Source organism: Lampetra fluviatilis, chromosome 52 (genome assembly GCF_964198595.1).
Source record: "Lampetra fluviatilis chromosome 52, kcLamFluv1.1, whole genome shotgun sequence".
NCBI classification, from domain to species: Eukaryota; Metazoa; Chordata; class Hyperoartia; order Petromyzontiformes; family Petromyzontidae; genus Lampetra; species Lampetra fluviatilis.
The window spans coordinates 7,738,564-7,751,169 of record NC_136326.1 but is presented as its reverse complement, the minus strand read 5'-3'; the positions used below and the strand labels follow the sequence as shown (position 1 = coordinate 7,751,169).

Sequence of the window (12,606 nt, the reverse complement as noted above, 5' to 3'; positions counted from 1 at the left end):
AGGCTAGCGGGATATCAGCGAGAGGCTAGCGGGGTGAGAAGCTGGCGGCGTATACACTAAGAGGCTAGCGGAAAACAGGCTAGTGGAGCCAGGGAGAGTGAGCTCGAAGTAGCAGGCTGGCGGAGTAAGAGAGGGAGAGTTCGCGACAGGAGTTTGTGGTGTTAGAACGTGAGAAGCATCCGTGTGGGATGCTACGAATAAAGTGACACAGGAGAAAAAGACGAAGTTGTCCGCGTAAATAAACGCCACTACACATGCATGCGTGTGTGTGTGTTGTTTATAAGTTGTGAATGTCACCTGAATGCCCAAAGGCGGAGGCCACACACTCCCCCGTGTAGAAATCAAAGAGTGAGAGATTCTTGTCGGAGCAGCTGGTGGCTACGTACATCCCGGAGGGATCCATCTGCAACTGGAGGCAAGTTTACAGACACGAACTGTTGATTCATTTATTGATTTTCCAGGTTAGGCCACACAATGATCTGGCCCAATCGACCACCCGACACAGCCAAACAAACTATAAACAATTTTATTTTACCAGGTAAGGCCCAATAATCTATGTAGCTCTTTTTCAGAAGTGACCTGGCCACGAATGATAGCTCAACGAAGTGGCGTATCACATGGAAATTTATAGCAGCCATATACTCTAAACGCACGTTGATTCTAAATGTGGAGGGAAAAACTGGAGGACCCGGAGCAAAATCCACGTGACCATGGGGAGAGAAACATGCGAACTCCAGATATACAGGCCTCAGGGTCGAGAAAAAACCCACAACCCCCTGCATACAAGGCGAGGTAGTCACGTGGTATACAAGTGTTTAATTACGCATCAACTATTGTTTCAGCTCTCTGGCAAGTTGAAAAAAATTCTCACGGACAAATTTAGCAAATATATACGACGTGTCGCTCGAAACTGCGTCAGGCATCGTCAGGTCAGAGGCCAGGAAGTATGTGAGCGTTGTAACCAACCGACCTTGATGAGAGAGCCATCCTTCCCCTGGGAGCCCTTGTAGCACTTCTTCTGTTTCCCACTTGAAACATCGAAAATCCTGTGGGGGATGTTTGCCAAGGAAAAGCAGTGTTTGCCAGCTTTGGTGCGTTCCTACCATTAACCGCATTGAAAATACCCTTGCCACAATCTCAACATTCGTCACGTGCCATTGAGCAGCACGCCATTGCACCGCCGCTCATCAGTGCACTGCACCGTTGCACCGCGTGTGTCATTGCAGGCTCTAAGTGTTTGTACCGTGGCACATTAAACACTTTGCAGACTGGGTGTTAATTGTTCATACATACGGCCTCGCTTTAGTGAATCACAATGGCAAAAAAACGTGATAAATAAACATCACTTTCATGTTCACGTGGAACCGTCAGCGTAAAACAGCTTTTCCCCTACTCTATTAACATTGTTACAAATAACGCTACACAAAATGTTTTACTTTATAAGCATCATCATCATCAATTGAAGAGGATGCTAATTTTACATCACGGAAAACAGCAGCCCCTCACTTCTGGAATTCCCCTTGCCACTGTGTTGAATAAAAAGTAATAAGAATAAAAATCGTTCACAGATGCAAGTCGGCATGAGAGGAGTGGTGTAACGATGATGATCTTATCTTAACGTGATTTATATTGCGCCTTAACCGAGGCACTTTACAGAGAATTAAGAAACGGTACAAAGTGTGTGAATGTAATGGTGGAGATAAGGTGAATGAAATAGATGACAGGAAGCTATGTGGGGGGCGAATCTGTGATGCCTGAATTCCGTGAAAGCGAAATTGATGACAGTAAATGTTGATGACGAATGGATTGAATGAATGAGTTATAGCCATAGAATGAGAACATGAAGAGGGAACAGTAACGGTCGTTGGTTATAAGGGGGGAGATGAATGGGTCGTGGGGCGGGCTCGGGAACAATTCGTGATGACTCGGATGGACGCCGCGCCGTACCTGACGTTGCGGTCCTGACAGCCGACGACGGCGTACTTCCCCGTCGCGTCCACGTCCATGTCGTAGAGCGTGGCCTTCGCGACCACGTGGTGAACCCGGGAGAACCTCGGTCCATCCAGAGACTGGAGGAAAGAGACCGACACTTTATTTATAGGAAGATTTATTTATTTATTCTATTTAGTTTTAGTGATTTATTTCCATGTATTTAATTTTTTTTAATTTTTCTCGTAAATTTACTCAGGCCGGCGACCTGGCCCTCGCGGAAGCGCTGTCGCTGATCGTTACGGAGGTTCGTGGCTCGAACCTGGCAGGCCGAGGTGGTTATTACTGCAGCGCATATTAACCGTAAATGCTACACGCCACCCGCTTCACTCGCGGTAGTATACATTAAAGCGTCCCGTGACGTCATTTGAAATGAGACGGCTATCGTGTTCCCGTGTCACGCTCTAAATTTGCCAGGCCCGAGTCGGGATTCAAACCCAGGTCATTCTAGCCGCGAGGCACGAGTGTTACCGCTGCGCTGCACTGCTGTCGGCCTCTGTTAACGTACAAACTACTCGCTACCAAACAAACATTCAACAGGGCAGTCAAGTGTTACGACATCATACCTTCAGTGCTGTGCGGAAGTAGATGGATTTGTCAGCTCCGCAGCTCACCATGTTAAGCTGCTCAGCGCCTCCTGGTTCCAGAGGGGAAAAGCACAGAGATTTGCCAATGCAGCAGCAATAATGTCTTTTGATGACTTTCAACGCGCGATGCTGCAACACACGGCGAACAGCACCGATCAAAAAGGCCGACCCGAAACGGCCAAACATAAGAACGTTAATACATAACGTTCATACGTAAGTTTATTTTTTTGGAATGATAGTTGATGATTCTAGTTGTAATTACTGGCGAAACGTCGTACTCATATTGTAAATGTTGTGGATTTGCTCTCCAACAAACAAGCGTGCTGTACTCGTGACGAATTGGCATGTTCCGTATACGTGACAAACCTTACTAATTGGCTGTGTCAGGTGATGGCGGGTTAAACAACACATTTATATTTACGTGATCTAACCCGAAAAAAAAACCTATATTATGGATATCGGTCGTGAAAGCCTACGTGTTAAATAACGTACATAAATAACGTACATTCACAATGTGCATGCGTAAAATCGATACATAATGTATGTTGATTACCTGTGAATAACCCAACCAATAATAAGTATCCATTGTAATTTATGTGCATAACATTAACCCCCCTCCCCTCTAGTCTTGGCATCTGATTGGCTCAAAAGTGATGACATTAAATTTATCCCTCTATGTAAGACCGAAGAAACAGGAGGATTCTCCATGACTCTGGCTGTCGCCTGATGAGGCTGGTTGTTGTTGTTGTAACTACCGGCGAAACGTCACGGCACTCAAATTGTAAATGTTGTAGTGGGTTTACTCTCCAACACACAACCGGTTAGAACTGAACTAGTAACAAATTGGCACGTTTTTGTTTACGTGACAAAACCCTTACTAATTGGCAGTGTCGGGCGGTGGTGGGGTTTAAGGACACATTTGCATTTACGTGATTTAACCCCCAAAAAAACTCCACTTTTACAGAACACAGAGCTCTAAGCAAGAGCTATTCGGAGCTTTATGGCCAAGGAAAAATCGCACGCGCAATTACCGATGAACTTGACGGCGGTGATCGAGGAGGAGTGGTCGTCCAGCGTCTGCATGAGGTCGTAGTTGTCCTCGACGTCCAGCACATGGATCAGCCGGTCTCTACTGGCAGACGCCAGCAGCTTCACTCCTGCGGTTCACAAGCGACCAAGTCGTCCCAGCACAGCACCTCAGCCCACTACGATTGATCGTCATCGTCGTATAATAGAGACGCCGTAATAAATGTGTAGAGTTCAAGTTCATTTATTAGGTATAGCCCTGAGCCATTCGGCTCTTGAATCGGGTGCAACCGCAACAAACAAAAAACAAAAACATGAACAAAAAAATCTTAAAGTGAATATGTGACTGAGTGCAAACAGAAAATCCAAGAAAAGACAGCAAAATATTGCAGAAAAAAACACCGTACACCAGTAGTGACATACGCGGTGCGCACAGTTAACCGAGGGCAACTGAGGCCAAACAGGTACGCGTGAGGTTTTCACGGACAAACCGCCAGTTGTAAGGGGTGAAGCAGGTGCAAACGGGGTCGACCGGTTGTGCACGCTGAGACCGGAGGTGTTGCCAGGGAGACGGGAGATAAGGGTTGATTGATGGTCCGATAGGCGCCAGCCTGGCGAGAGCTTAAAGAGACGCACGAGAGGTCTCGGATAATTAGCAGAGGAATATAAGGACGTGTGCGTGAGCAGACCGGGGAGCTGTTGCCAGGGACTAAGTGTGAAGACATCTCGCCGCTGCCGCTCCAGCCGTCAATGGGACCTCGCAACCCTCACGCCGTCGCCGGGCGGGTGTTGGCTGATCCCCCCGCCCAGGACAGACAGGTGAGGGCAGCGGTGGAGATGTAGAGACGCTGTGTGCGGAGACGCTCTGTGCGAAGACGCTGTGTGCGAAGACGCTGTGTGCGGAGACGCTGTGTGCGGAGACGCTGTGTGTGGAGACGCTGTGTGTGGAGACGCTGTGTGCGGAGACGCTGTGTGCTAAGTTGCTGAGAGCAGAGCTGCTGAGCGCAGGATAAGGGAGGCGGAAGGTAGATAAGGGTAGGGAGAAGTTAACCAAAAGTCACCGTACAGATAGTTATAGGAGTGCCTACAACTGGTGCCAGAATAGGTGAACAAAGTGTAAGCAGGTGACTTGTTATGTGTCGGTGTGAGTAATTTTTGAAGACACTACAAATGTAACACCAATGCTAATGATGCGTTTGATCAAAGCCGCGGCCTCCTCTCTGTGGCAGCAGCAATGGACCGTGGCCAGATGGCAACAGCGTGGGGGGAGGCCTTCATTCAGCAGTAGAGAGACAACGGCTGGTGACGACAATTCACGGTAAGCGGGCATCACCTGTCTCGGGCTGGGAGTACTCCAGGCAGAGCACCTCCGAGTCGTGGGCATCGATCTGCATCACCTCGTCCAGGAACTGCAGGTCATGGATCCTGTCACAAAGTCCACGTTGCGATCAGGTCACATTCTATACAGGACGGACCCAAGTCTCAAACTTCCAATTTAATTTTGTTGAACCAGGTGAGAACTCAAAGAGACCAGGAAGAGTCTCATTTGCAAGAATGACCCTGGGCCACCGAAACAATGAAAAATTAACCTGTAAAAACTAAGTTTTTCACTATAAATCCTTTATATGCGTGGCATCGGTTTTATTTTATTATTCATTTCTGTTCTTCTTGAGTAAGAGTTTCATTTTTATCACATTGGTATTTTAAATTAAATATAAAGAAAGTCGTATATAAGGATTATAAGGTTTTCAGTTTTTGTATGATTGTTTATATTGTACATTTTAGTTGTTTTCTTGAATCATTTTCCGTGTTTAGGAAAAATATATGATTGTGTTAGTGACATTTTTTTTTTTCCTAAAAAGTGGAAAATTTAGGAAAAATTTTTTTCACGAAAATAAATTGTCACGCACAACGAGTCTGTGTGCAAAATGTCAGCTCGATTGGATCACGGGAAGTGGGTTAAAAAACGACCGAAAGATTTGCACAGTCGTAAGCGCGCAAGCAAGCAAGCAAGTGAACTTAATATAAAGGATTTAAAAATAAACAGGTTTAGTGGACAACGAAGCTCTCCAACAACGCAGTCTGCCGGCACACGGCACACACCAGGATGCCACGACGCTACAGGCGCATCACTGCGGTACCGTGTTTGCCGCTCACTGTTGAGGTTTGTGGTTCGAGCGGCGCAACCCCCCTGGTAAAAGGAGTTTAAAAGTTTAAAGCTTGGAAAATACTGTGGGTGTATCAACCGCAAAGAAATATCATGCGCCGTCCGCTTCACAGCAGATGTCGAGGGAGGGAGGAAGCGGGGGGAGGGAGGGCTTTATACACCATGTCACAGCCCAAATTCTAAAAGCCACCTGCAAATTACCTACGTAGGATAGAATCCACTTAGCAAACAGTCGGCCCTTCCTGCGAAATCACCGCAGACAGATACCCGCCTGCTAAACGCGGCGCGCCTTGCTTCGGGAGCGCCTCACGCCCAACATGGGTCGAGGGGGCGTGGGGGGGCGTGGGGGGGCGCGGGGACGCCGCGAGTACCGGAGGGACTCTGCGAATCCGGCGTAGGGTTCGGGCTGCTCACCGGACGGTGCCGATGCGGTCCCCGGAGGCCAGGTGTTGCCCGTCGGGGCTCACGCACAGGGTCCGGATGCCCAGCTTGGCCTCGGTAAGCGTGTGGTCCGTCTTGTCGGTGCTGCCCGCGGGGTTGTAGTCCAGGTCCTGCAGCGACTGCAAGCTCTCGTCGCAGTACATCACCTTGAGCAGCTCCTGCGGCCCAACGGGGAAAGCATTTTTCGACCGGTCAGCGACACGATGCGATGCGAGATCGACGAGGGATCCACGACTGCATCTTTACGGCGAGATATTTATTTCATCGCAGTGTCAGGTGTGATCTATTTATTGCAACGCAGTGTGAGGTGTGATCTACATATATATATCAGCCCGCCATTCATTGCCTGGATGTCAGCCGATTAACACATAGCTCTCTGATATGTTTTCAGGAACTGAGAAAGATTCTCCGTAGCAGTTCCTGGCACCTTTGAGCAAAACGTCAGACATCGTGCCAAACAACACGCGGTGCAACCCGAAAACACGGTGGGAGAGATGCGAAGTACAACCTTTTTCTCGATTGAGAAACTGTGTTAATGACGGAGGGAGAAGTGGAGTTAGAATTTTTCCTGGGCAGTTACAAGTGGCCTCTGGCTCAAAAACAGAGGGCATCACTGCCACAGTGAGACATGTTCGTCACGTGGCAGTCGAACCGATATTTACATTTCTATCTATGGGACCTTTTTTCCAGTATCCAAAATAAACGGTATCCTATAGATATAACCACTTGATCCGATCTATAAGTGTTATGATACGTGCATTGGCTTTGTACCTTTTGCCGTCTGGTCTAACACTGGTGAGACAAGGCCATAAAAGAAGGCTGTCTCTGGTGTAGGCCAATCGATTTCAACAACATTGCATGTTATCAGAGTTTGTTTGTTTCCACGTTTTTCTACGCAGTACGTGTGGTTATTGCAGACTTGATTCCTTGCAAAAGGTATCTATTTGGTGTTTGAACATGGGCCAGTGGATGTGGCCCCGGCAATAACTTGATGCAGAGGGTTCACGGTTAGAACCCAGCGACCGCCCCGGTTAATAGCACGGTTGTAACGTTCGTAAAATGATAGGCGTCGTTCGCTGTGGAGTGCACGGTGAAAGATCCCATCACTGTGCGTCAGGGGTCCACATTTTCCAAATTCAAAAAGGACTCAATTTGGGAAGAACGCGCGGCGATCGGTCGCCCATGATCGCGAGTCCTCGCCAAACGTTGCAGTTGCGTTGCTGATAAGTGCGACTTAAATCGGAGCGACGTTCAGGAAAACAAATTTTTCCCCCCACAAGAAATAAAGTGAAGTCGGGGGTTCCGTTTCAGTGTACGCACTTTTTTAATCAAACTAAAATGCAAGTTGTGAAATGAAATTGAGCAAGAGAATATACATTACATTCAAATACCAAAAAAATACGAATAAATATACATTTTAATAAAGTAACACTCGCCAATGATGGATGTGAAGTGGGCGTATGGCGTTTTTTTATCGCTTATATCCCCGCCCAGCCCCAACCTCCCCACCCAGACCCTCCCCACCCTCCCCATCCAGCCCCTCCCTCCCCACCCAGCCCCTCCCCACCCTCCCCTCTACACCCAGCCCCACCCCTCCCATTTTCCATGCACGACGGACGGAAACAATAATCCCCTGTGGGCTGGTGGAACCAGGTGGTTCCTACCAATATAAGGGAATATGGTCCCTATTGTATTGACGATGGAATAACGAAACGTTGATTGAATCGACTTGAAGCGAGGACTCCCTCGTGCTGGCAGACTAACGCCCCAGGTCACTCTGGAAAATGAGACTACCCCTGGGAACAATTGTGGCGCCCATAGAACTTTTGTTTAAGGGCGTTTCATACATTTAAATTCCTATTATTGTTTTTTCGAAGTGTCTTAAACTTAAAAACACGATTTAATCCCGGGCGGCCAAAATCTGTACTCGAACCCTGGAAGCTCAGCGCCGTGCCCAGCATCGGTGCGCCAGGCGAGCGTGTTCCGACAGCAGTGTGTGTGCACGGCCGAGGCGTACGTTGCTGTAGACGTTTCGGTGGAAGGGCGGCGCTTGGGTGGCAGCCGGCGCGTCGATGCTCCACACGCGGATCGTGCTGTCGGAAGAGCAGGTGAGGAACGAGCCAGGAGGGAGGCACGCTGGGCTGCTCTCTTCGAGCACCGGGTACACCTAGCCCGGCACCACACACACACACAGTGCTGTGTACACCTAGCCGGCACCAAGCATACACACATACGACCATAACAGTGCTGTGTGCACCTAGCCCGGCACCATACACACACACACAGCCATAACACGGTTCTGTGCGCACCTAGCCTGGGACCACACACACAGTGCTGTGGGGCATCACACACTGAGCGGCGAAAGTCTGAGCTGGGCCACGAGTGTGAATATGGCCCTGGGTGCGTGTGTGTGGTGATGTGCGTGGTGGTGTGCAGTGGCGGTGTGGGTGGCGGTGTGTTGCGGTGTGTTGCGGTGTGCGTGGCGGTGTGTTGCGGTGTGCATGGCGGTGTGCCTGGCGGTGTGCGCGGTGATGTCTTTGGCGGCGTGTGCGGTGGTGGTGTGCGTGGCAGTGTGCGCAAGGCGATGTGTGTGCGGCGATATGTGTGTGGCGGCGCACAAGGCGGTGCGTGCACGCGCGTGTGCATACCTCAACGCCCCATATGCAGGAGCTGTGGTAGAGCGCCGAGTAGACTTTGCCGAAGCGCTTGCCGTGCCGCGCGTCGCGCACGTCCCACGTGTACAGGCTGTGGTCGTTGTAGACGCACGTCAGCCACGCGTTGCTCGAGTCGTATGTCAGCGCCACGGTGTCCGGGAACCGCGCGTCCAGCTTGCTGGCGAACAGGTGGCTGGGAGGGAAGAATCGCAGGCGTGTCTACGTCGCCACGACGGGAAAAGATTCGGCAGGCCCGAGAATCGTGCTCACCACACCGCTGCAGGTCACTCGCGCACAAACTCACTCGCTCACCACACTGCAGGTCACAACGCACTCCCTCACTCACCACACTGAGGATCATAAACAGCACTCACTCACCAACTCACTCACCACACTGCAGGTCATAACACATTCACTCACCAACTCACTCACTCGCCACACTGCAGGTTATAACACTCACCAACTCACTCACTCGCCACGCTGCATGCAGGTCACGACACTTTTTTTTCTGTGTCTTCCCTCACACTGCTTAACTTGGAATCCCCTCCCACCACCACCACCATCATCATCATCTATTTTCCCCCCAAATTCTTCTCATCACAACCTTGCTCATTACAATTCAAGTGCTGTTTTGTTTCTGTCCGCTTGACGTTTTGGGCTTTTAAGGCCTGTGCTCAGCAACTTCATTACTACAACAAGAAACCTAAAATGGGACCTTTTTGCCAGTATAAAAGTGTGAAAAAATAGAAGTAAGTTTTACCCTTTCTGGCAATACCTTGATACGGGCAAAAAGGTCCCATTTTGTAGATGCTCACCCCGTGCTATAAATACTCTGATAGTGCATTGTCTTTGTACTGTCCGCCTTGTGGTGTTCTCTGGTCTGACACCGGTGAGACTAGGACCTAAAGAAGGCTGTCTCTGGCGCAGGCCAATCAATTTCAACTACATTGCATCTATTATTAGAGCATGTTTGTTTGCATGTTCACCACAAACGCAGACATGATTCCTTGCAAAAGGTTTCTATTTGGTGTTTCAACATCTTAACACCTGCTGTTTTATTGCCAGATAGGGTGAAACCTCTTCTGATTTTTCAACAACAAACCCCCCTACAAAGGATACCGACCTCGGCTGCACGCCCAGGGCCACGTCCACACCCAGGCAGTGCGGCCTGGGCAGAATGGCCACATTGCGCAGGTCCTCCGTGCCGAACACGCACACCACTCCGTTGGCACAGCCGCAGAATATGAGCTCCTCACTCACGTAGATGCAGCTCGCCATCGGCGTCTAGAAGGGAGCGGACACGCCGCTCGAACACATTGCCAAGGGTCACCAAGCAACGCGCGCACGCAACCCGAGAAAGCGCATGAACGACGCACGGAAAACAGGGAGGGCATCCGGTCGCGTGCTGCCGCTTCGTTGCCTCTCACTTTCCTCCGTCTGTAAACTTGCACCACCATGAATAAGGCAGGCTCTTTGACTCGCCCTGCACATGCCAACAAAGCCCTGCAGAGACTCCGCAAGTCAACGGGGACGTCCCAGATTGTTCATGCGTGGGGCGGGTGTGCACATGCGTCGGCTTGCGTGCAAATGCACGGGTGGCTGGATGGGGACGAGATGGTTTACACAAGGTCTAGGTGTTGAACGTGCTCGTAATCCGACAGGAGACTGCACTGACAAGGTGCATAGCCTACACCAGTGGTGGCAGATTCACCAAGCGCTGTGATGGTCCATTCTGGTGAAATCAACGGGGCTCCACAATGATCCACCGGACAGCTTGGACCTATAATTTATACTGTAGGGTGCCGTATAAAGGAAGCCCACTCGAAAGTATGGACATTAAGTACTAGCGCCTTCTATTGGGTGGGTGGGTAAGGTCTATAATTCACAAACCCACAAAGCAATTGAATGGCTAAATATTTTACAACTGAATATCTAACAGTTGCTCTACAGAGGCCACATGAATCAATAAGTAGACGTCTGAAGGTATTTGCAATTCAGAATCAGAATATTTATTTAGAGTGGAGGAATCCGATGAGCTACAAAGCTCTTTTCCCAAGATGTCCAGTGGGGGCGGGTCAGAGCGTTACAACAACAAACAGTATAAAAACATGATAGGAGTGCAAAAGTATAGGAAAGGTAAATAAATCAATTTGAAATATGTACAAATAAAACTTCAATATTCTTATTTTACCAGGTAAAGCTCACTTAGCTATTAGTTTCATTTTCAGAAGTGACCTGGCCACAAATGTCAGGACCACAAAATGGCTCATAATCACGTGGACATTTATAGCAAGATAAATAATCTGCACGCAATTAGAGAACGCGCTCGAACCTTCAGGTCCACAAACTTCTCGAGCATGCGCTTGTCGTTGAACTCGCAGAGCAGCCCCGAGAACGTGATGCAGTACGTGCTGCTCGACATCCTCCCCCGCCCACACGCCACGTCGCAGAAGAAATTGTTGCGCTGTACTCCGAGGAGTCCGGAGCGGCCGAGAAGTGGCACCGTCAGGTTCGCCTGAAACCGACGAGACCAGCCACACAGTCGAGCAGTCTCCCAACGCGAGGTTCACGTGTGGGCCTCGGCAGCCGATGTCACGATTCATAATACATTTTTTTTGGGTTAGGTCACGTAGCGATCTGGTCATTTTTTTCCTTCACGGAAAGCCTCCACCGCCCGACCTAGGCCAAACATTAAACTGTCACGTGTACAAGCGTTTAACGGAAACAAATGTAGCGAACGGATACCCGCGACTCTTTAGTTTGAAACTGCGTCAAAAGCACCATCGGGACAGGATCCAGGAAGTCGGAATAACCGTGTCACCTGACATCAGGTAAGGAAACACACGATTTTGTATCCCCGACTTCCTGAGTCGGGACCTGCAGACGCGCAAAGCGGTTCAGGCGACACGTCGTCTAGCGAGTGGCTACTGGATGTGTCTGTGGGAATTGTTCTCCATACTCACCGGTGAGGGAGCTAAAGCAATAATAATTTGCACGCTGTTGTTAAACGCTTATAGGCATGGCAATTGCATATATGTTGGTTGCGTTGGGTGGTGGAGGATGCTTCCAACGCAAATTTGTGCAGACGTGGACAAATCCAAAATAATCATACGGACTTAACAAGGCGCTATAAGTCTGTATTTTAAAGTAACCTCCATTGTATGAAGGCATTCCTAGGCTATTCATTATATCGTGACAAACACTGGGTATGATAATACACTGCACATAACATCATTATATCATATCGTCAAGCTATCACCATCGTTATTTATCATCATCACAACCATCACCATTAAACAAATATCATCGTTGATTCCATAGATTCCCACTAAAGTAGGTGATGTATTCATACAGCGTAGATTCTGTAGTTTATAATCATCATCTGATTCCATCTGTACAGGGGATAGAGTGTTGCCCCCTCGCGCAAGGCGTGAGCTTTCTCGGGGTGTTTCCTCCCGCATGTATGATGAAAAATCATAAAATAAAAACCCAATGTAGCGTTACTATTAATAGGTGCTCGCTAACAGCACTTGCGAGCAGCATAGTCTGTTCAAGGCTGTGTAATGAAGGACTCCAAAGGCGGCACTTGTAGGATAAAGTTTTGATTGTCCTTAACAACAACGTCCAGTGCTCACCGCGAGGCAACACCACCCCCCCCTTTGATTCCCTCTGCCAAGCCACCCCTCGCTCCCCCACCCTCTTATCCTCCTCTTCTCCCCCTCTCCAATCCCAGCCCATGCAT

The 12,606-nt window shown here is 49.2% G+C and overlaps 1 protein-coding gene across 1 annotated transcript in view; it reads right to left on the bottom strand.

Moving 5' to 3' along the window:
* Nucleotides 1-12,606, bottom strand: part of LOC144949019 (uncharacterized) — a 50,159-nt gene that overhangs the window by 25,036 nt on the left and 12,517 nt on the right. The window contains exons 7-17 of the mRNA XM_078878803.1: nt 11,197-11,379; nt 9,988-10,148; nt 8,859-9,057; nt 8,228-8,377; nt 6,184-6,368; nt 4,936-5,027; nt 3,608-3,733; nt 2,556-2,626; nt 1,948-2,069; nt 971-1,046; nt 298-409 (exon numbers count right to left, since the gene is read on the bottom strand). Coding sequence (XP_078734929.1) covers nt 298-409; nt 971-1,046; nt 1,948-2,069; nt 2,556-2,626; nt 3,608-3,733; nt 4,936-5,027; nt 6,184-6,368; nt 8,228-8,377; nt 8,859-9,057; nt 9,988-10,148; nt 11,197-11,379 — 1,477 coding nt within the window. The remainder of the gene's footprint in view (nt 1-297; nt 410-970; nt 1,047-1,947; nt 2,070-2,555; nt 2,627-3,607; nt 3,734-4,935; nt 5,028-6,183; nt 6,369-8,227; nt 8,378-8,858; nt 9,058-9,987; nt 10,149-11,196; nt 11,380-12,606) is intronic.